The sequence below is a fragment of the Neomonachus schauinslandi genome, chromosome 5 (assembly GCF_002201575.2).
Source record: "Neomonachus schauinslandi chromosome 5, ASM220157v2, whole genome shotgun sequence".
Classification (NCBI taxonomy): domain Eukaryota; kingdom Metazoa; phylum Chordata; class Mammalia; order Carnivora; family Phocidae; genus Neomonachus; species Neomonachus schauinslandi.
The window spans coordinates 122,165,782-122,189,102 of NC_058407.1; the positions used below are offsets into that span (position 1 = coordinate 122,165,782).

At 40.3% G+C, this 23,321-nt stretch overlaps 1 protein-coding gene across 1 annotated transcript in view; it reads left to right on the plus strand.

Annotated features, from left to right (window-relative positions):
• RSU1 (Ras suppressor protein 1) overlaps positions 1 to 23,321 on the plus strand; it is a 185,835-nt gene that overhangs the window by 49,846 nt on the left and 112,668 nt on the right. The window contains exons 5-7 of the mRNA XM_021696768.1: positions 1,659 to 1,777; positions 3,387 to 3,469; positions 3,740 to 3,854. Of these exons, the coding sequence (XP_021552443.1) occupies positions 1,659 to 1,777; positions 3,387 to 3,469; positions 3,740 to 3,854 (317 nt within the window). The remainder of the gene's footprint in view (positions 1 to 1,658; positions 1,778 to 3,386; positions 3,470 to 3,739; positions 3,855 to 23,321) is intronic.

Genomic DNA, 23,321 nt, shown 5'->3' on the forward strand with positions numbered 1-23,321 from the left:
AGGGAGCCCGATGCGGGGCTCGATCCCAGGACCCCGGGATCATGACCTGAGCCGAAGGCAGCCGCTCAACTGACTAAGCCACCCAGGCGTCCCTATGGAGGTCATTTTATTAAGTGTAAAGTTAACCAATGACTTTTCTACCCAAGAGGTAGAAATCACTTTTCTCTTGGTTTCCTCTTGTGTTGTCAGCTCTTTCTTGTTTGGCCTGGCTGGTGGGTGGTTGGCAGGTGTGGACAGGATTGTATCTGTATGAGAAGGCTTGAGGCCTAGAATTATTTTAGCATCACAGTCTCTCCGACCTTTCGGTATCTCAGCTTATATTAGATTAAAAAAAAATGGTGAGCGCTGTGAATTGTTTCAGACTGATGAATCACAGACCTGTCCCCCTGAAACAAATAATATGTTATATGTTAATTTTAAAAAACCCTCAATCATTCCCTGTGCCAAAATAAAATTCAAAGTGTAAAAAAAATTTTTTAGGGGCGCCTGGGCAGTTCAGTCATTTAAGCATCTGCCTTCGGCTCAGGTCATGATCCCAGGGTCCTGGGATCGAGCCCCGCATCGGGCTCCCTGCTCGGCGGGGAACCTGCTTCTCCCTCTCCCCCTGCTTGTGTTCCTGCTCTTGCTGTGTCTCTCTTTGTCAAATAAAATCTTTAAAAAAAAAATTTTTTTTTTAAATCCTCTTTTAAGTATGTTCAAAGGGAACCACATTAAGAAAAATTAGAGTCTTGGGTGCCTGGGTGGCTCAGTCAGTTAAGCATCTGCCTTTGGCTCAGATCATGATTCTAGGGTCCTGGGATCGAGCCCCGCATTGGGCTCCTTGCTCAGCGGGGAGCCTGCTTCTCCCTCTCCCTCTGTCTGCCCCTCCCCCTGTGTGTGCTCTCTCTCTCTCTCTCCCTGTCATATAAATAAACAAAATCTTTAAAAAAAAGAAAAAGAAAAATAAGGGTCTTGAAGAAAATAAGAAAATAGATTTCATTGGAGATACACATATATATATTTTTGATTTTCAGTTATGATGAAATACATGTGACATAAAATTTGCTGTCTTAACCGTTGTTAAGTGTACAATTCTGTAGCATTAAGTATATTCACATTGTTGTGCAGTCAATCTCTAGAAGTTTCTCGTCATGCAAAATGGACTCTCTATCCATTAAACAACAACTCCCTGTTTCCGTCCCCCTCAGCCCCTGGCAACCACTGTCATGACTGGAGATCATTTTGAACGTTAGTAGTTGCAGAACAAAAAAGTGATTTTTTTTTTCCCTCCCATTGGGAGGAATAAATGAAATAAAGCCAACAGTCTAAAAACTACAAACTTACTCTGTATCTTTTGAGGAATTATTATTGCTACATACATGAGGAAGTTCTCTAGAAGGACAGATACTTTGTGATGATTTGAAGTTTTTCTGTAACACAGTAAGCATCACCATTGCAGAAAATGAGACATTTTCAAATGTTCCATGACCATGGAGATTCTCTGACTACAATTACTGTGTTGGTTAAAAGAACATAAAGTGATGGCAGAATTATGGCCTCTTCTGAGCTTTCAGTCTCTCACGTACGGCTCGTAGGCCTGTGACACAGAGGTGATGTGAGTATTGTCTGTATGTATGTTGTGTGTGTGACGTCTTGGATTTTTTTCCCCCCAACCACAGCATGAATAGACTAAACACTTTGCCTCGAGGATTTGGCTCCCTCCCAGCTCTTGAGGTCCTTGATTTGACTTACAACAACTTGAATGAAAATTCTCTCCCCGGAAACTTCTTCTACCTTAGTAAGAAACTTTTAATTCTATAAATCTCCTTAAAATGGTACTTTGCGTTCTGAAAGTGAAATTTATTTGCCAGGGCCCAAACTCCAAGAGAAATTATTGGACGTATATATTTTTTTCTTCACACATTTCTTTTGAATATTCCTTTATAGCTCAGCAGTATGTATATTTGATATATAGTTACCTGACACCATTGCGCTCAAGTGGACTTAGTAATGTCATATTAACTTCCGGATAGAGATTATGTACCTAAATGAGATCAAGTCTCACATTTAGCTAAAGAACTTGACTTTTCTTTTTAAAGAGCATGCCAAAAAAATATGATAATGTATGTGTCCTCCCATGTTGCTGTTAACTCTTTGTAAGCTATGTCCCCAAAGATATTCCAACCAATTATTTATAAAAATATCCCTTAATAAACCAGTAACAGAATTTTTTGACGCTTCCAAGGAGGATTCTTGTTTTAAGTCTTTTAAAAAGTAATCTCATTGATGTAGTCTCTTTTGTCTGTAGTATGCAATCAAACATGAATTGTTTGTCACAGATAAACACACCTTATCTTTTCACCTGCATTCTATGCAAACAAATTTCTTGCTGCAGATACTCATAAAAAATGAGGAAAAACTGATTTTTTTCTGAGAACTCACAAAATATTTAGGAAAGATTTGCTTTCCTTAAATGAGTGTTCTGCTTCTCCAAATAGTGACAACACGTATGGCATCCAGCGATTCTGAATTTTCTGAGCTCGTCTCCAAAATTTCATTTATAACCTTATGCATATTCTCATTCCCAGACTTTCTCAAGCACATGAAGCCAATTCTAAAATATTTTCTTGGGCCACGAAGGAAATTTTGTTGTGTGTATTGACATAGAGTTCTGTCGGATTTTAAAACATTAGAATGTAATTGAATACCTGTAAGCAAACAAACAGACAAATCTGATTATACTTCTCCTTTTTGGTTAGGGATCAAAAAGATGCCTTAGAATGTTCTCCTTCCATAGTTTGCGGGTCGTGTTATCACTATGTAATATTGTGAACAAGTTTCTGATCACCGATATTCTGCCTAAGTTAGGGTTTCTCTAGTTTTAAGCTCCTTTGTCTTCATTTATTTTTGTTGTTAAGGCTAGAGAAATAATAATAATTAGTCTGATTACGGAAACAATGAACTGTGATTATGGTCTTCCTCACCAGAAAGCCTTTTAGTTATTTATTTTTAACAGAGTCACATTTCAATGATAGAGCTCTTTTGCCCTCAGCGTTGATACGAGTTACCCTTTGGATACAGAGCATAAATGTGTATCGGAAATAACAGAAGAAAAATAGCTATCTTTTTTGAAAGCGTCTTGCAACCCTGTGCCAAAAACTGCTGGTGTCCAGCGTTGTTAATTGTGTCAGTCCTCTTGGATATAGATGTTTTCCTGAACACACCAGCCCCACAATAAGCCAGTAAATCTAAGTTTGACCTGCTTCTTATTATTGTGAGCCCTAGGTGTGTCACAGGCTTTTCACCGAGCCGGGGTTATTAATCAAAGCGGACTCCCTTGTAGTGATCAGACCTCAAATGGTTGGATTCCGTGCCACCCTGTTTATATATTGCTGTTTAATTTGCAGCCACCCTGCGTGCACTCTATCTAAGTGACAACGATTTTGAAATCCTGCCGCCAGATATTGGGAAGCTCACAAAGTTGCAGATAGTAAGTAATTTATCTAAATTCTTAGAAAATCAATTCACTTCTGCAGCCCTTGTAGGAGTGGAATCAAGTCAATTTGAGCAGGAGTATGGTTTGTTTTGCAGGAATCAACCACTCCTTCTGCTAGTTTCTGGTTCATCTGCAGGTACTTGTAAATAAATTGAGGGGATTGAGCCTTTAGAGGAGAGAGGGCACGGGAAAGGACGAGAGTTGCTGTTGAACGCCTCTTTACGTGAACACTGTTTTGACAACTCCTTGTTTTCTTATATTTAGCTCAGCCTTAGGGATAACGACCTGATCTCGCTGCCTAAAGAAATCGGGGAGCTTACTCAGCTTAAGGAACTCCACATTCAGGGGAATCGCCTGACCGTTCTGCCCCCAGAACTAGGTAAGGTTGTTGATGAATGATCTTAGTTCGGGGTTTAATTAATAACAATGATCCAAATGCGGCAATTCTGAACAACCCTCGCTCCTCCTGGCAGGCACCCTCCACCGAGGTGCCCTTTCTGATCATTTCTAGTAGCATTTGTCCTTGCCCAGGGGTCAGCTGTTACAGGTTGACCAGTCCTGCTGCTCTGTTCGGCAGCCACACGGCACCCAGGGCCCGAGAAACTGCTGAGGGGTGATCAGCCCGCTCAGCCCCTGCACGGTGTTTGGGGAGGGCGGGGGAAGAGCCCAAGATTAGTAGTAATGGGCTTGCCTGAGGCTCCTCCTTTGCTAGCTGATGATTTTTAAAAATTTCCTAATCAAACTATCACTCTTACTTTTTCAATCTCTTAATTTTTAATTTCAGTCCCTTGAAAACTTGTATCACCTAAAGTATTTGTTACAGCTGCGTGAAAATACCTTTGCTAGTCATGCATCTGGTTCTCCTCTGATCCATCTCCAGTGGGAATTGTTAAATATGTTCCAGCTGGGAACCCTTTGGTCCTGCTCCTGGGGCAGATGACTCTTAACACTCTGCCTGCCCAGTCACCTGGCCCAGGGTGGGCTTAGGACCTTCCTCAGAAAAAACGTTCAAACGTGTTATCCCATGGCTGAGGCTCTTCTGCCCTTCTGGAAGGTTTTCGTGTGCTTACTTCTCTCTGCTTGTGCAGACTCTCTGTGTCCTCTAACTTCTTCAGTCCATTGAACTGTATTGTCCCTCAAACCATGAATATTTTGTCTTTCTGCTTCAAAAGAGCATAATTTTAAAAAACACATTTAACCCAAAGTTCTTGGAGCAAGTACCTCACATGAGTCTGGTGGTTTGAAAGAGGCCAGTTACTAAAAATTGGAATGTAAGTTCCATGAGAGGGGGGTGGGGTTTTGTTTCTGCTCCCTGTTCTATCCCCCATGCCTGCCAGGGGCTAGGCTTGAGGTGGGTGCTCAAGGAATGAGTCCTGAACAGGTTAATCAAATGAGGGCCTCAGTTAGCAAGGCACTGGGATGGCCACACGCAGCCAGAGTTTGATGTCTGTCCAGAGCAGTACTTCTGGTTATGGAATCCACAAGCCACACTTCTAAGTGCTCAGTAGCCATGTGTGGCTCGTGGCTACCCTGTGGGAAAACATAGGTACACAACATTTCTGCCAGCCAGGATGTTCCGTGAGGCAGTGCTGGTCTAAAGGAAAATAATTCACATGATTTCATGGAACAGACGTCGAGTTTCAGCCCCCCTTACCCCATCTCCTTCAGCAACTTTGTTGTTGTAAAATGTCTAGAGGAATTTGTACTGATCTCAAGGGCTGATAAGTAGCTCAGCACCTTCTCTTCACGAGTTCCAAGTAGACACGTCTTACTTTAGGAACAGGCCAGGAGATCAAGAAAAGATCTCTGCAAAAGTTTTTAAGGCAAAAAACTCCTTGTCAAAAGAAAGAGTTTGTACAGTGATTGTTAACCATAGGGGATAGCGTTAGTAATACCTGGGGGACTTCTGCAGAATACAAATACCTGCTTCTTCCCTGAACCACTGAATCAAAATCTCCATGTGTGAGACTAATTCCTTTTTTTTAAAAGATTTTATTTATTTATTTGAGAGCGAGAGTACATGTGCAGGGAGAGGGGTAGAGGGAGAAGGAGAGAGAAAATCTCAAGCAGATACTGTGCTGAGTGCTGAGCCCGAGCGGGGCTCGATCTCATGACTCCGAGATCATGACCTGAGCTGAAATCAAGAGTTGGACGCTTCACTGACTGAGCCACCCAAGCACCTCAAGACTAATTCTTACATAATTTGGAAAAGCTCACTCCATGCTTCTGGTGTGCATCCTTGGTTATTATGAAATTTTTTTTTTCAGTATATTTTGTTATTGTTTTGTTTCATTTTTCAAGCCAAGAGGCAATATAGGGCATTAATCAGTGATTTTTTTTTTTTTTTGGCGATTTCTATCAGATGCTACTTTGTTAGAAAAATAAACCCAGGTGACCACCCACCTATGTACTTCTATCTTTTGAAAACTCACATTGCTTATCCTATTTAAATATGGCATCTAGTCACATTTATCTAACATTTCTGTTAAGCTCTCCAGTAACAAATTATTATTATTATTTTTTTATTCAACAGTAGAATTGAGGAGAAAGTCACTAAATGACTTTATTTTTTAAGGCACACCTAGGCAAAGCTTAATCTCAACTTCTGCCTGGTGGCAGCTTCCCCTAATTACAGGCAAATACTTAGCTGGAAATAAATGATAAACCCCTGGGAGTTGCTGTTACAAATCTAATTTAAAGATGAAGACAGATGTATTCTTTATTTTTGAACGGCGATTTTTTTTTTTAGAATCAATAATATACTACATGGGAATATAATAATAGCTATTATAATAGCCAGTACATATGAAGGCCTCCTGTGCCAAGGGCTCTCATGACGAGTGCTTTTCTTGCTCTGTCTCCTGTAATCGTCGTGACATATAAGCCGACTTTTTAGAGGTAAGAAGACTGGAGCTGAGGGACACCCATCGGGACACAGCTAGTGAGTCACAGAGGCTTGATTCGAATCCTGTCGGCCTGTTCTTCGGGTCAGGATTCCTAACCACCGTGCTGTTCTCGTTTCCATTCGTGCCCGCAAAAGGATTCCCAGAAAGCGGTTTCCAAGTGTGAATCAAGCCCAGTGCTGGCTCGCCTCCCCAGGGGAGCAGGAGAAGAGCCGCTCCAGCGTGACCTTGTGTGGCCAGCTGGGCTGGTGTGTCAGCAGCCGGACCATAATGACACTGCAGGGAGCAGAAGAGATGCCCTCGGTAGCACAAGTGCTATTTGGCTCGGCGGTTCCCCGGTGGTTGCGTTGTCTGTGGGGTTCCCCCTCCCCGACCCCGCCGCCGCCCTGGCCCCTCCGTTAGCCATCCAGCCACAGCGGGAATGTCTTTGGTTTGACTTGTCCTCAATGGCTGAGGTGAGCCTCTGGAGCTGCCCTGGCTGGCTGATGACTGAGCTAGGGACTGATGAACTTGAAGTGGGTTCTGTGTGTCCCTACAGCATCCCCTGGCTGCAGGTTTGCTCCTGGGTGCATCTTCAAATGTGGATAATGATCTCTCCCCTGTATGTTCATATTTTATGTAGCAGAATAAGCGAAGTAAGTGCTTTTGGGATTTCTAACAGCTTGAAGCCTTATTGGTAAGAGTATTTGAACCAAGCACGGGAATCCAGATGAGTTCTGATGTGTCAGGGCTGAAATGTTCAGGGACACAGCAAAATAAAGTCAGGGGCTTCGCTGGAATTTTTTCTAGGTAATTATATTACTTTACTTTTGTTGCGAATCCTGAATAAGTTACCTGTTGTGTCGGATTGCTAAGCTACTAGTAATGCACTTGATTTGATGTTGGTCCATATACCTAGAGCAAATTAGATGCAAACTGGGTCTGTCATTCACCCATTAGTTTTTTTTTATCCATTCAGACATTTATTAAGTTCCTGCTTTAGGCCAGGTCTTGTCTTCAAAGAACTTACTTTCCAGTAAAGTAAAACTCATTTATTCATCAACTGTTTATTGGGCCCTAGCTTCATGCTTATTTCTTGGAGATATGACAAGGGACAGACACCCCTGTGATCCTGCCGTGGGGGAGGACGGATGCGTGGATGGATGGATAGCACATCAGATGATAAATGCTCAGTGAAAAAAATTAGCATGGAAGGGAGTGTCCCAGTTGGGGCACTCTGTTATACAGAGTCACCAGAGAAAGCCTCACTCATAAGCTGGTATCATTTGAGCAGACACCTAAACGAGAGAGGGAGCTTTCCTGGCAGGGGTAACAGCGAGTGCAAAGGTCCTGAGATGGTCCGGTGTTGGGTAGCAGCATGACTCACGTGGCTGGGACGCAGTGAGCGAGGGGAGGGTTGGAAGAGGTGAGCTCAGTTCGGAGGTGGGGACTAGATCACATGGGAACTGGTGGGCCTTGTAAGGACTTGGGCTTTTGCTCTGAGTGAGGTGGTGTGGCAGGCTGAATAATGGCCCCCAAAGGCGCCCTTGCCCCGATCACCAGAACCTGGGCATTTGTCATCTTTCATGGCACAAGGACTTGGCTGATGTGATTTAGAATGTGGAGGTGCAGAGATTATCTTGGATTACCAAGGTAAGCCCAGTGTAATCATATGAGTTTTATAAGAGGGAGGCAGGAGGGTCAGAGATAGTAGTCGAAGATGCCATGACTGAGTCAGGAGGTTGAAGTGATGCACCGTGGAAGGGGCCTTGGGGCAAGGAATGTGGGCAGCCTCCAGAAGCCAGAAGCTGAAAAAAGCAAGGAAATGGATTTTCCTCTGAAGCCTCCAGAAGGAAGGCAGCCCTTCTACTTTCATTCAGATGGTGATAATTGTCAGATTCTGGGAGAACAAATGGGAATTAGTGATGACTTGGGAGAGGGAGAGAGTGGAGGTTGACTGTGAGGTTTTGGACCTGGGGAGCTAAAAGGGTGGGGAAGATAATGGGAAGGGGTGGGGAGACGTGGGGAGGAGAGGAGCTGGTCATGAGCTGAGTTGTGGATATCCTAAATTTGAGATGCCTTTCGGATGTCTCATCGAGAGGGCACCTGGATAGTGGGGTCTGGAGTTGGAAGAGAGGTCTGGGCTAATATATAATTTGAGGCGTTATCAGCATAAATGTAACGCCACCGAGTAGATGAGATTCCATGGGTGTGACCATAGAAGGTAGAGCCTTGAAGCTCTCTAGTTCCTAAACGCTAAAGTCGGAAGGATTGGGGACCTTGATGAGTCGGCCTGGCTCCCAAGCAGGTATCTGTGGCAGGGACTGTGGGTCCCCCAGTTGGCCCCACAGTGGCTCCCCCGTGCTTATGCGGTGGGCATGCTTCACTTCATAGGACAAGTGTTTTTCCTGACACGTGCAGTTAATTCTGCCAGTGAAAGCAGGAAGTAGACACAGCTGAAATCTTCCTCTGAGCCTGCCTGAATCCAAAGGTGTCTGTGGGACCTGTATTTGCAGCCAGTCGTCAGTCTTTTCAAAAGAATAGCGATGTGACTAAGTGAAGTTTCACCCGGTTGTATTTAGTGGAAGAATGAGTGAGTGGAGTGGAGAAAAGGCCTGCATTGCTAGGGAGGAAGGAAGGGCACATGCCCTGACCAGGCGTCCAAGCAGACGGAGCGCCAGAGTGGATAGCAGCCTCACTGTGATGTCAGAGCTGGTGGCTCTCTGAGCTGTCCTCTCTTCCGCTCTGCCTTTTCTCTCGTGCACGAGACAGCTGTTGTCTTCTGAGCTGAAGATGGGCATTGTATGTCTTTGCATGGTCTCTGCCAAATTGTCCAGGGTCCCCTGACTTGTTCTTGCTGGAAACATTTCTGGTTTCTGGGGTTCTAGACAGTCCCGGGACTTCTTCTCCTGCATTTGTTCCCCAGGTAATTGCCTTTGGAGAAGGGAAGGACGTCGGTCAGCTAGGCATGCAACAAAGCAAAGGGGTTTCAATGTTGGAACCGTATCTACAGCAATTTAGGCAGCCCGTGGGAGGGACGTGTGCAGTGCTGCATCACCTGGGCCTAGGAGGTGGAGCGTCCTGATTTGTATGCCAGGAATCAATAGGATTTTTTATTACAGAAATAGGAGAAGCATATGTATCCTTTCTAGCCTATTTGTGAAGAGTGGAAACACTCATTCCATTCAAAGAGTAAGTGATGTCAGGAATTGAGAATTTTCCTCCAGTTATAATTGTGTAGAATGAACAGAATTAAGAAAGAGGGGAGATACCATTCTAAAAAACCCTTTGTGTTATACCTCTTAATCCCTTTATGGGAGTTGAGGAGCAAAAGAAAAATGCTTTCTTTACGGAGGCAGGCAAGAAGGAAATGCAGTATTCTTTTTGGTCAATCAAGTCCCAGATTGTAAGTGTCTTGTTTATTGTGTTTGGTGTTATTTCTATCCAGTTGCTTCCCAGGTATCTTAACCAGAGGTTTAAAAACAACAACACATGTTTTAATGTGTACTATAGGATGTAGAGGCTTGCCTCTTCATCACCAGGCCAGGGTTCAGTGCTCTCTGACTTTGGACAGGTTATTCTACCTTCTGCACCTCATGTGGATGGGGCTCGTAGTAGTCCCTGGTCATAGTGTGGTTCTGAAGATTAGAGAATAATCCACATCTAGAACTTAGCCCCGTTTCAGGAGTAAGTACAACTGCTCAGTAAGTACTAGGTCAGTGAACATAGGTACACAGGTGTGTGTGTGTGTGTATGTGTACATGTAACACACACAGTGAATTTTATACTATAAAATTTTGACTCCCTAGGGGCCGGTTTTCTGAAGCTGGGGCTCATCTCAAACAGTCTAAGCATAGCGGTTGCCCACGCCCCACCCGTTTGACAGGGAGAAGGTCAGAAAGCCAAAGTCTCCAGAGCACATTGATGGGTTGGCTGAACCTGTGGGTAGAAGAATGGCTGTCCATCAACTTCCTGTGTGGACGGCAAGAAGCAGCACAGGGGCAGAGCTGGGGAGTGGGAGACTAAAGGCCCAGGGGAGCAGCTCCACGTGGCAAACACTCGGGGTGCACGAGAGGCCTGGCAGGAAGTTAGGGTTTCGCTGCCGTCCATTCAGTTCCAGGGTCACAGTTTTAATAATAAACTTGTAATTACACAAATTACACTGGAAGGTGGGACGAACTCCACCACAATCTGTGATAACTACACCAGGCTAACCAAGGGTAGGACCACCGGCTGCTTTTTTTGTTGTTGTTAAGATTTATTTATTTTAGAGAGAGAGCAGGAGTGGGAGGGGCAGAGGGAGAGGGAGAGAGAATCTCCCGCAGACTCCACGCTGAGCGTGGATCCTGATGCGGGGCTCGATCTCACGACCCTGAGATCACAACCTGAGCTGAAACCGAGTTGGCTGCTTAACCAACTGTGCCCTTGGCTGATTTTGCTTTACATCCATTCTAGGACAAAGTAAAATATAAAAATACAGCATTTTACAGGGGGGAAAGGCTCTCTGGATTAAATACTCAGAAAGATACATACCTCCAAAGACATGATACTTCGTCTGTGAAATGGTTGCCAAATTTCATGATATGCCAGTTTGATAGAGCAGTGAGTGGTGAGTACTTACTTCATGGAATTATAAAGTATGCTACTTGTACAAAATTGAATTTGGCCATTGATCATAAACATGTTTTTGAAGTGACTTTTAGGCTAGGTGGAATTACGTAAATACCTCAGTTTTTACACGAAATACAGTTTACCGAATAGTTTCATGGACTTTAATCTCAGTTCTATAATGTAGGCAAGGAAAGTTCTTTGGCCACGTTTTAAAGGTGGCAAAACCAAGGTGTATAGGGAGATTGTGACTTGACCAAAGCTATGTTACTGACATGGCTTGATCCTGACGAAATCAGATTTTTAGTTCAGATCTTTTAACTTCAGAAGTAAGCATTCGTCTGAAGAAGATGTGATGTATATGTACAGTGGGGTATTATAGAGCCATAAAAAAGGATGAAATCATCCCATTTGTGACAACATGGATGGAGCTAGAGAGTATTATGTGGAATAAATCAGACTGAGAAAGACACATACCATGTGATTTTGCTCACGTGTGGAATCTAAAAAACAAAGCAAATAAACAGAAAGTAGAATCATTTACACAGAATAGACTGATGGTTGCCAGAGGGAAGGGGGTGGGGTGGTGGACAAAGTGGGGGGGGGGGGAGTGGGAGATACAGGCTTCCAGTTAGGGGATGAATAAGTCATGGGGATGGAAGGGGACGTAGTCGGTCGGACTGTAACAGTGTCCTGGGGTGACAGACAGTAGCGACGCTGGTGGTGAGCACAGCATCATGGATAGAGATGTTGAATCACTGTGTTGTACACCTGAAATTTCCTGAAACATTGTGTGTCAACTATACTCAAAAAATTTTTTTTTAAAAAGAAGCTAAAAGAACACCCCCCCAAAAAGTATTCCCCTAAATACTATATCCATAAATATAGCAATACTGAAACAATTAAAAAACATCATTTATTGTTAGATGACAGATGAGAGTGATTCCAGACAGATGCCTTAATTTTTATTCTGTGAAAAATAAAGAAAATGCCAGGACTAGGAAATCTTGACCAAACTTTCAGTTTTGGCTGGAATTCTATTACATGCTTTTACGTTTTATTTCTGTGTTAATATTCTTTTGACAAACTTCACAAGAAGTATTTCCTATGCTTTGATTCCCATGGTCTTAGTTGATAATCAAAAATGATTCCCGTCAGTCTCCTACATGATATTTTTTAACAAGTTCCATTTTATATATTTTATTTCAGTGAATTTTTAACCCCAGAAAATGTTCTAAGTGTGGATTTTAAAAATCCTCAGTGAATTATATTTCTGCCTGGTGAGCTATTGCCTTAAAAGGGGTGGGAAGGTACAACAAAACCGTTTCCATTCTGTATTATAAATTTCAGGAAGCCCACTGTCAGGTTCAGTGTGATTGAACATGTGCATCAGTCTGTGTTAACACCAGCTGGTAAGGCATGCCACTGTTTGCAGTGGACCATTCTTTGATTTTAATAGGACACTAAATGTATTCCTGCCCTGGGAGAAAGGCCGGCGGTACTGAGATTCTAGATTTCATTTTTTTTTAATTCCAGAGGCATATCTGTAACTACAGTTCCTATCACCTAAATACATATATAATATCTTATGTTTATGTACCATTTCCCTCAAAGCCGTCTCCTAGATATTATAGTATTCCTGTACTAAAAAAAAATAAGCCATGTTATACTAACTTAGACCTGAATGGTGTTGTATGTGTGAGTGTGTTTTGGAGGGCCACGGCTGGGATAGGGGTAAAGTGGAGGATGGTGTCCTTAATGCTGGCAACACCAGAGATTGAGTGATAGAGCACAAAACTGTGCCTTATCACAACTCATCGTGGCTTTGCTTATTTATGTTTATCTAGACCTTTCCGAGTTGTTCACGTTTTCAACTGAGTATTAATTCCATGAGTTGACCACCTGCAGCGCGGAAGCGTCTGATGATGCCGTTTGTACTTCCGTAAACTTTTAGGCAGTAGCACGCATTCTAATTTTAGCAAACATCCCCATGCTCATTGTCAACATATGTTTCGCGATTTGTATAGAGCCCAGTACCCTCTCTGTTGCCTTTTATATTTGCTATTCTAAGAAGAATGGCTCTTCTCCTTGGGCAGCCCCTATAGACCATGTCAGAATTCTGACCTCCAGCTCCTTATGGTGTATTCCTGTAAGCTTTTGGGTTTGGGGCACAGTACTAAATGAAATAGACAGGGTCCCTCCCCTCATAAAGGGAATCTTTGAAGGAAACAACAAAACAAATAGTTGAAAATGACAAACGGAAATTACAGCTGATCCCCAAATCTGCTAGAATGCCAGCTCTATAGTGTTACACTTGAACTTCCATCCTGCGAGGAGTGTGCCACCCCTCCGCTCACTGGGGATGTTACAGGAGCCTCCTAACTGGTTTCCCTGCTTCCTACCTTGCTCCATTCAATCCATTCTTCACACAGCACTCAAGATGCTTTTATGAAACCACATAGTGGGCTACATCACTTCTGGGATTAGAATTCTTTAACATACCCTTAACATACCCTCTGAAAGACCCTGGATGATCTGGCCTCCATGTTTTTATGCTGCTCTGGCCCCTCACTCACTCACGGGCTGCTCTCAATGTCGGCCTCTTAGTTCTTCATGATCTTTGCTTTCTGCTTGGGATTGTCACCTCCCGACTAGTTGCAGAGGTGGTACCTTCAGCTATCAACTCACATGACACTTTTTCTCAGTGAGCCCTTCCCTGACCATTCCCTGTCCCACTCACTGGTCCCTTCCTGTTATTTTTTACAGTGGCAGGTTGCTTTTCTCATGCATAGTTCTTTTATTCACCAAATATTTATTCAGCACCAACCTTGTGTCATGTACTGTTCTGAGTCCCTTGGATGGTATCAGTGGGTGGTGAGGGGGAGGAAAGAAAAACCCTGCTTTCGTGTAGGCTTGGGTCTATGATCAGCTCAAATTATGTGTATGATATAATTTTTTTCCATACAAGTAATGTTTTTAGCACCATGAGTAGAAAATAATTTCTTTTTCCTAAAGAATTGCTTTGGTGTTTAGTCAAAAGCTAATTTATGCTTTAAATGTAGGTATATCATGTTCCCTTGTTTTACCATGTTGCCTTGATGACTGTAGCTTTGGAAGAAGTCTTGAAATCACATGGCGTAAATTATTTTTTCAAAATTGTTTTGGCTAGTCTGTGTCCTTTGTACATGTATATACATTTTAGAATCAGCCTGCGGGGTTTTGATTGGAATTTGACTGAAGTGACATACCAGTTTGAGAGAATTTGCATCTTAACAATATAGAGCCTTCCAATCTGTGAACATGATATATTTCTCCATTTGTTTAGGTTTTTAAAATTTCTCTTGGCAATGTTATAGTTTTTACTTGCATATATTTTGTTAAATTTATCCTTAAGTATTTTAGGTTTTTGATGCTATTGTGAGTGGAATTTTTTAAATTTCATTTTTCATTATTGCTAGCACTTAAAAATACAAAAACTTTGTGTAAATTGACCTTGGTTCCTGTGGTTTTTCTTAATTCCCTTATAAGTCTAGGTCTGGTAGGGTTTTTGTTGGTTTATTTGTTTTGACTTTCTTTTTTTTCTTTGTGGCCTATTTCCTAAGATTTTTTACATACCTACTCATCATGTCTCCCCAAAAAGACCATTGTATTTCTTTTTTTCCAATTACTATTCTTTATTTTTCTTGTCTTATTACACTGGCTAGGCCCTCCACTACACTGTGGAGTAGAAGCAGTGAAAAGGAATATCCTTGTCTTATCTTGATCTTAGGGGGACAGTATTATTGTTCATTGTTAAATGGATACTAGTTATATGTCTTTAGAAAACACTGTTTTATCAGGTTGAGGAAGTCTCCTTTTATTCCTAGCTTCCTTTAAGTTTTTATGAATGGGTATTAAATATTGCCAAAAGGTTTTGTTGTTGTTGTTGTTTTGTTTCTTTTTGTTTTTGTTTTTGTTTTGTTTTTTTTGCCTGTCTTGAGGTAATCATATTTTTCTCCTCTGGTACATCCAAGGTGTCTCTTAATGATCCCTGTATCCTGGTATTCATACACTTGTGCAGTCTGCTCCCATTGATCTCTGTGACCAGTATAATACAGCAGAAATAACAACATGTCACTTGTGAAATTAAATTATAAGACACTGCAGCTTCCATCTTGGGTATGCTCTCTTGCCCTTTCTCTCTTTCACACTCTCTTGAGTCACTTGCTCTTGGGGAAAGCTAGTTGTCATATTGCGAACAACCTTATTGAATGAACTTGGAAGTGGATCATCCAGCCCCAGTCATTGACTAGCCCCAAAATGGCAGCTCGACTGTTCCTTGCAAAGACTCTGATCCAAAACTACCCAGTTAAGCCACTCTCAAATTCCTACCCTGGGAAAGTGTTAAGATAATAAATGTTATTTGTGTTAAGTTCCAACTTTTGGAGTACTCTGTTATACAGCAGTAGCTAACTAGAACATCTCCTTTATTTGCCAGTGTGGCAAATTACATTGATTGTTCACATGTTACATCAGTGTCATATTTTTATACTAAAGCCCACTTGGTATTACTGTATTATCTTTTTTTTTTTAACAAAAGCTTTATTGAAATATTCACATACCATATAATATACACATTTGAAGTATACAATTCAGCATTTTTAGTATGTTCAGAGTTGTACAACTATCACCACAGTTTTAGAACATTTTGATTAGTTTAAAAAGAAACTCTGTACCCATTAGCTGTCATTCCACAATTCCCTGGTCTCCCCCAAGTTTGGCTCTTATGTTTAGAATTTTGATCCCTTTTGATCCATTTAATTTTTGTTATGTGCTGCAATAAAGGTTCAATTTCATTGTTTTGCATGTGGCTATCCAGTTGTCCCAGCACCATTTGTTGAAAAGACTGTATTTTCCTCATTGAGTGGTCTTGGCACCCTTGTTAACAATTATTTGGCCATAGATACATGATTTTATTTCTGGACTCTCAAGTCTGTCTCACTGATCTATACGTCTATCCAGTGGAAGTTCTACACTCTTTAATACTGTTGCTTTGTATTAAGTTCTGAAATTGGGACATATTAATTCCAACTTTGTTATTCTTTTATAAGATTATTTTGGCTATTTTGAGTCCCTTGACTTTCCATATGAATTCTAGGAGCAGCTTATTAATTTCTACAAAGAAGCCAGCTTCCTCTGATACGGATTGCATTGAATCTGTAGATTATTTTGGAGAGTCTTACTGTCTTATATTAAATTTGAGATCCATGAACATAAAACGTCTTTTCACTTATTTAGATCTTTAATTTCTTTCAGCAATATTTTGTCAATTCCAGAGTATATGCTTTACACTTCCTTTGTTAAATTTCCTAAACATTTTATTCTTTTTGATGTTATTGTAAATAAAATTGTTTTCTGTACTTATTTTCAGGTTGTTCATTGCTAGTATGTAAAATGCAATTGATTTTTATATTGATCTTGTGTCCTCTAATGTTGGTGAACTTGTTTCTTAGTTTTAGTTTTTAGTGGATTCCTTAGGAATTTTCTCTATACAAGGTCATGTCATCTGCAATTAAAGATAGTTACACTTCCTCTCTTCTAATGTAGATGCCTTTTATTTCATTTTCTTGTCTAAGTGCTTTGACTGCCACCTCTAGAACAATGTTGAATAGAAATGACAAGAGCAGACATCTCTATCCTATTCCTGATCTTGGACAGAAAGCTTCCAGTCTTTCCCCATTAAATTTGTTTTCTGTGAGTTATTTGTAGATGACCTTTGTCAGGTGTAGGAAGTGCCCTCTGTTCCTTCTTGTAGGATGATTTCATCATGAAAGGGTGTTGGATTTTGTTTAATGCTCTCTCTGCACTTATGGAGATAATCATATGGTTTTTGATTTTTGTATTTTTGTATTTTTTTTTTAAAGATTTTATTTATTTATTTGAGAGAGAGAGAGTGAGAGACAGAGAGCATGAGAGGGGGGAGGGTCAGAGGGAGAAGCAGACCCCCTGCCGAGCAGGGAGCCCAATGCGGGACTCGATCCCGGGACTCCAGGATCATGACCTGAGCCAAAGGCAGTCGCTTAACCAACTGAGCCACCCAGGCGCCCATGTATTTTTATTTTTATGTATTTCTGGATTTGGTAATATTTTCTTGAAAATTTTTTTACTTCAGTTCATGAGGGATATTGTTCTCTACCTTTCTTATAGTATCTATGTACAGTTTTTGTATTAGGAATATCCTTTTCTGATACAATTTGTAAAACTGATATTTTTAAATGTTTGAAAGAATTCATTAGTGAAGCCCTATGGGTCTTGAGTTTTCTTTGTGGAAAAAGTTTTGAATGATGAATTCATAATTCATAATTTTGTTTTCATAGATATAAGACTCCTTAGCTTTTTCTATTTCTTTGAGCATTGGTAATTTTGTGTTTCTTCTAACTTGATCTGTAGCATCTATGATGATATCCCCATTTTTATTTATGATGCTAGTAATTTGTGTTTCTCCTCTTTGCTTTTAATTGGTCTGCCTAGGCTTTATCAATTTTATTTCTCTTTTTAAAAAACTGGTGGTGTTTTGATTGAATTCCTTAATTCTTTGTTTTGTATTTCATTGATTTGCTTTTCTTTGCTCACTTTGAGAATAATTTGCTCTGATTTTTCTGAATTCTTTAGGGGAAAGCTTAGATCATTGATTTTCAGTCTTTCTCCTTTCCTAATATAGCATTTATAGACCTATAGAAATGTATTTCTCTCTAGTGGTTGTTTGAGCTACATCCCACCTGTTTTTATGTTTTAACTATCATTCATTTATTTTTATTTATTTTTAAAGATTTTATTTATTCATTTGAGAGAGAGACAGAGAGAGTATAAGCAGGGGGAACAGCAGAGGGAGGGGGAGAAGCAGGCTCCCTGCTGAGCAGGGAGCCCCATGCGGGACTCGATCCCAAGACTCTGGGATCATGATCTGAGCCGAAGGCAGATGCTTAACCGACTGAGCCACCCAGGCACCCCTAACTATCATTCATTTAAAAATATTTTCCAATTCCCTTGTAATTTCTTCTTTGGCATGTTGGGTTATTTAAAGATTTTATTTATTTTAGAGAAAGAGAGAGAGTGTGTGCATGAGTGGGGAGAGGGGCATGGAGAGGGGTAGAATTTCAAGCAGACTCCACACTGAACATGGAGCCCGATGCAGGGCTCCATCTCACGACCCTGAGATCATGACCTGAGCCCAAACCAAGAGTCAAATGCTTAACTGACTGGGCCACCCAGGTGCCCTGGCATGTGGGTTATTTAGAGATGATTTGTTTTTGAAGATTTTGCAATCATTTTGTTATTGATTTATAATTTAATTATGATCACAAATCATAATATGTATGATTCTCCTTATTTAAAAGTTTTATAGACTTGTTTTATGGCCCAGCATATTACCTGAATTGAAGAATTTTCCATATACACATGAAAATGTTATGTATCCTGTAGTGTTCTACAAATGTCAAGTCAAATGGGTTGATACGTTAAAATCTCAAGTAACAATGTTATAATTTTTTTAAGTAAGCTATCTTTTAAATAAGTTAACGAAAAAGAAAAAATCTTTAGTATTTACTGACAGACATACCATTTCTAGTGCTTTTTACCCCTTGATATAGATCTGAGCTTCCATTTCGTACCCTTTCATCCTGAAGAATTTCCTTTTATATTTCTCGTTGTATCACTTGACCACAGATTCTCTCAGCTTTCTTCATCTGAATTATCTTTATTTTGCCTTCATTTTGAAGAATCTTTTTCTAGATATAAAATTTTAGATTGACAGTGTTGTTTTTTCCTTTCAGCACTTTAAGGGTAGTGTTCTGTTGTCTTCTACTTTGCATTGTTTTGGTGCCATTTTTACTATTGGTCTATGTAATGTGTCTGTTTTCCTATGACTGCTCTTAAAATTTTCTCTTCATCATTGGTTTGCAGCAGTTTAATTATTTCCCTTCCTGTGGTTTCCTTTGTTTCTACTTTTTGAGGGTTTTATAGAAATTTTTTGATACATAGGTTTACAATAATCATCAAATTGGAAAAATTTTAGCCATTATTTCTATATTTATGTACTTACCTACTTATTACCTATTAGGGAGCTAGCTCTCATTTCTCTTTCCTCTCCTGGAAGTCAGATTACACTTATGTTAGACTGCCTGATATCTTCCACAAGTCAACTGTATAAAACTTTCTTATTTTGTTTCTCTTTAGACCCTGTCCCCATCTTTGTGCTTCAGTTTGCATAGTTGGTTTTTTGTTTTGTTTTGTTTTCTGTGTCTTCAAGTTAACTGATCTTTCTGCAGTGTCTAATCTTCTGATAAGCCTGTTCAGTGAAATTTTCATTTCAGATCTTACATCTTTCAGTTCAAGTATATCCATATAGTTCTTCTTATAATTCCACTTCCCTATTAAACAGTTCCTATTTATTTCCTTATTATGTTCACATTTTCCTTTAAATTCTCGAACACATTTTAAACAAGTGTTCTAACATTTTTTTGTCTGCTGGTGTAATATCTTAATCTGTTTCTGTTGACTGATTTTTCTCGTTTATAGATCACCTTTTCCTATTTCTCTGCATGTCTAGTATTTTTTATTATAATGTCATAGTAGATATGAATAGTATATTTTTGAATGTATAGATATTCTTGTCTCCTTTGGTAGGTTTATGAGTTTCATTGGGGAAGCAGTTAATTTCTTTGTGACCAGCTTGATTTTTTTCAAGGCCTCCTTTTAACCTTGGTTAAGGTTGGTCCAGACTAGACTTTATTTGTGGACTCGATTAGTCCTTTCCTAAGACCTCTGGGATCTCTGTTGAATGATTAGAGTGTTCAGTGAAGTCTCTCCTCTCTGGCTGATCTGGAAATGAATGTTTCCTAGCCCTGTGCACACTCCAGTAATTGTTTGGCTTTATCTCTTCTGTAGTTTTTCCCTTGTTAGTTTTTTTTTTTTCTTTCTTTCTTTCTTAGCCTTGCCCTGGACATTGCAGTTATTATTAAGCCAAAGACATACGGGAACCCCTGTGCAGTTATCTGGCGCTCTTTTTCTTTATAGCTTCTTTGTTTCTACTACCCTGCCCTACTAATTCCTACTACCTTAGTAGCCTCAAACTCTGATCTCTCTCCTTCACTCAGCCGTGCCACCGTATTGTTTGATCTCCCACTTCCTACATGACTATCTGGAAACGCTTCCAGGGGAAAATTAGGGTGATCATAGGGTTCCACACACTCACTTCCCTTTTCTCAGGGATGAGTCTGGCGCTGCCTCTTGCCCAGTGTCTAGATGCAATTATACATTTTTTCTGGTTACTTTATCATGGCTAAAAAGCAGAAGTCTGGATTAATTTTTGATAATCTTCAGTATGAACAGATGGAATATAATTATTTTTCTGCCTCTTTCTTGCCTGTTTACACAGTCTCAAGAAGTTATTTTTACTCAGTTTATCCTCTCAACCTTGCACTCACTGGCTAGGTGCTGTAGTGGGCGTGGAAGTATTACAGTTGTCCTCTTCCATATTACTTGCAAATGTCAAGACCATTTCCCCTTTCATTCTTTGTATTACCCTGTTTTTAACCTCAGAATAATCTCTTGGTCTTAATTGCTTGCTTATTTATTTCTTTATTATTATTTATTAAGTAAACTCTGTGCCCAACATGGGGATCAGACTGACAACCCTGAGATCAAGAGTCACATGTTCTACAGAGCCAGTCAAGTGCCCTGGTCTTAACTGCTTTTTGAATTATCTCTTAATCCACTGTTACAGTTAAGACCATTAAATTTGTGAAGTCTGCCATAAAAAGTGCCACAGCGTGGGTAGCTTCAATAACAGAAATTTATTTTCTCCCACTTGTGGAGGCTAGAGGTTCCAGATCATGATATCGGTCAAATTGATTCCTTCTGAGGGCTGTATGGGACAGGTCTGTTCCACACCTCTCTCCTTGGCTTGTAGATGGCTGCCTTCTCTCTGTGTCCTCATGGTTGTTCCTCTGTGCACACATACACATATAACTCTGTATGTTCAGATTTCCTCTTCTAGAAGGACACTGGCCATATTGGATTAGGGCCCATCCTAATAACCTCATAATTTTAGCCAAATGACATCTGTAAAGACCCTATCTTCAAACACAGTATCATTCTGAGGATCTGGAGTTAAGACTTCATGAATTTTAGGGGAGAAGAAACAATTCAGCCCATAGGACCAATCATTTCTCTCATCTCTTTATTTATCACCTTGGTATAAAACTTGATGTCCTTTGATATTTCATTGTTCACATGCTTATTTATGCTTTTAATCCCTTTTAATTTTTATTTAAATATTATTTCTTTAGGTTTCTTTTTTTTTTTCTTCAGAGAGGGGAGGAGGGGCAGAGGGAAGGAGGGAGAGAGGATCTAAACAAGCTCCATGCCCAGCACAGAGCCTGATGTAGGGCTTGATCTCAAGACCCTGAGATCATGACCTGAGCTGCAGTCAAGAGTCCAATGCTTAACCAACTGAGCCAGCAGGCACCCCGCCTTTAATCCCTTTTATTTAGCAACAATAGGTCATGTTCCCTTAAGCCATCATTTCTCATCTTTTCAAGAATCACCGACCCCTTTGAGAAACCACTGAAACCTATAGAGGTACTCTCCCCAAAATGTATATTTTCGTATAGGAAATTTTACATATAACTTGGGGAGTTTTAGGATGCCCCACATCCATCCATGGACCCTTAAATGTAGAGTTCCCACCCCAAGTATTCTTTGTTTTAACCCTTCAATTCTGGGTTCTGTTAGCTGTTTTGGCATCATTTCTGTATATCCCAGCTCTTCTTCTGAGTCACATGCAAATAAAGAACATTGACTGAGCCCAGGATACATCAGTGGATTGTGCATAAAGTTATAGCTGCAGAAAGAAAAATCTGTCACTCATGTGGTCAGCTGTCTTTCAAATCCAGTTCATAGGATATAGCGGTAGATGGTCATATATAAACTTCAAGGAGATGTTGGCTTTTCCCCCTTGCATTTAAAAAGGTTATGTGCTGCCGTGTGAGAGAAATAAATCATGATTCACTACAACAACAGCGTTGCAGTCAGTTATATAAATTGCCAGTGAAGCACTAAAGCTGTCACTTTGTGTGTTCTGACCATTTAACAGTTGGAATGGTATTGTAAAAGAGGACTGACTAGAAACAAAAGAAGCAAATACAGTGGCAGATGCAATTAGCAAGATCAATGGTTGGTGCTAAAGGTTCATTGTTTGGTCATTTCGGTTGACCGAAGGAAAAGCAATTGCTATCCAAAACATTTCACTAGCTATAATTTGCTGGAAAAGAATGCAGAAAAGTGAGTTGCCCAACTTTACAACAATGTGGAGAATATTTTTCAGCTATGTTCCTAGGACAGTTTATTCTTTTCATTCATGGCTTTTAATAGATAATACGGAATTTTTGCTCACTCAGTATACTTTTTAAAAAAATTTATTTTTATTATTATTGTTATTATTATTATTATTATTTTAACCTTAGCTGTTCACCTGCTTCTTTAACAAAAATCTCCTGGTCTGTCCTTGAATCCTTCCTAACACTGTTTTGAACCTCAGTGTATCACAACTCTCTTCTTACTTCATCCTAGCAGATTTTATTCTGTCAAATCATAACCTCTGGACTGCATGAACTGTAGCAAACACCACTTTGAACAACAAAGGATTTTCTGTGTTGCTACGATTTTTGTAAGTTGGCATTCCATTGTCTTAAATTGAGCAGTTTTTATAAGTGTGTGACCTTGAAAATGTGTCACTAATAGTGATAATCGTGATCCCAATAGCTACCATTTATGAGTACTTGCCTCTTTTAAATCAGATAGTTATTCCTAACTAAGGTATTCCCGTAAGGTGGAGTGACTGTTCTGCCCATTTTACAGATGAGGGAACCGAAGCCTAGAGGAGGTGACTTGACAGAGTCAGACCTCATGCTTTTAACCATTATGTATGCTCTGTGGCAGTGATTAGGAACCAATTAAATGCTTTTTATCAAGTGCACATTCTCTAATATCTTCCCAAGCCTTGTGAAAGACACAGTTCCTTTTTAATGGAGCCAATAACCTAATGAAACCTGAAGAACAGTTAAGAAACTGTTAAATTGGGACACCGAGTATAACTGCAGTAGGATAAATATCATTGTAGCTTCACATAGTCTAACAATGGAATATTATGCAGCCATCAAAAGGAATGAAATCTTGCCATTTGCAACGACATGGATGGAACTGGAGGGTATTATGCTGAGCGAAATAAGTCAATCAGAGAAAGACATGTATCATATGACCTCACTGATAAGAGGAATTCTTAATCTCGGGAAACAAACTGAGGGTTGCTGGAGTAG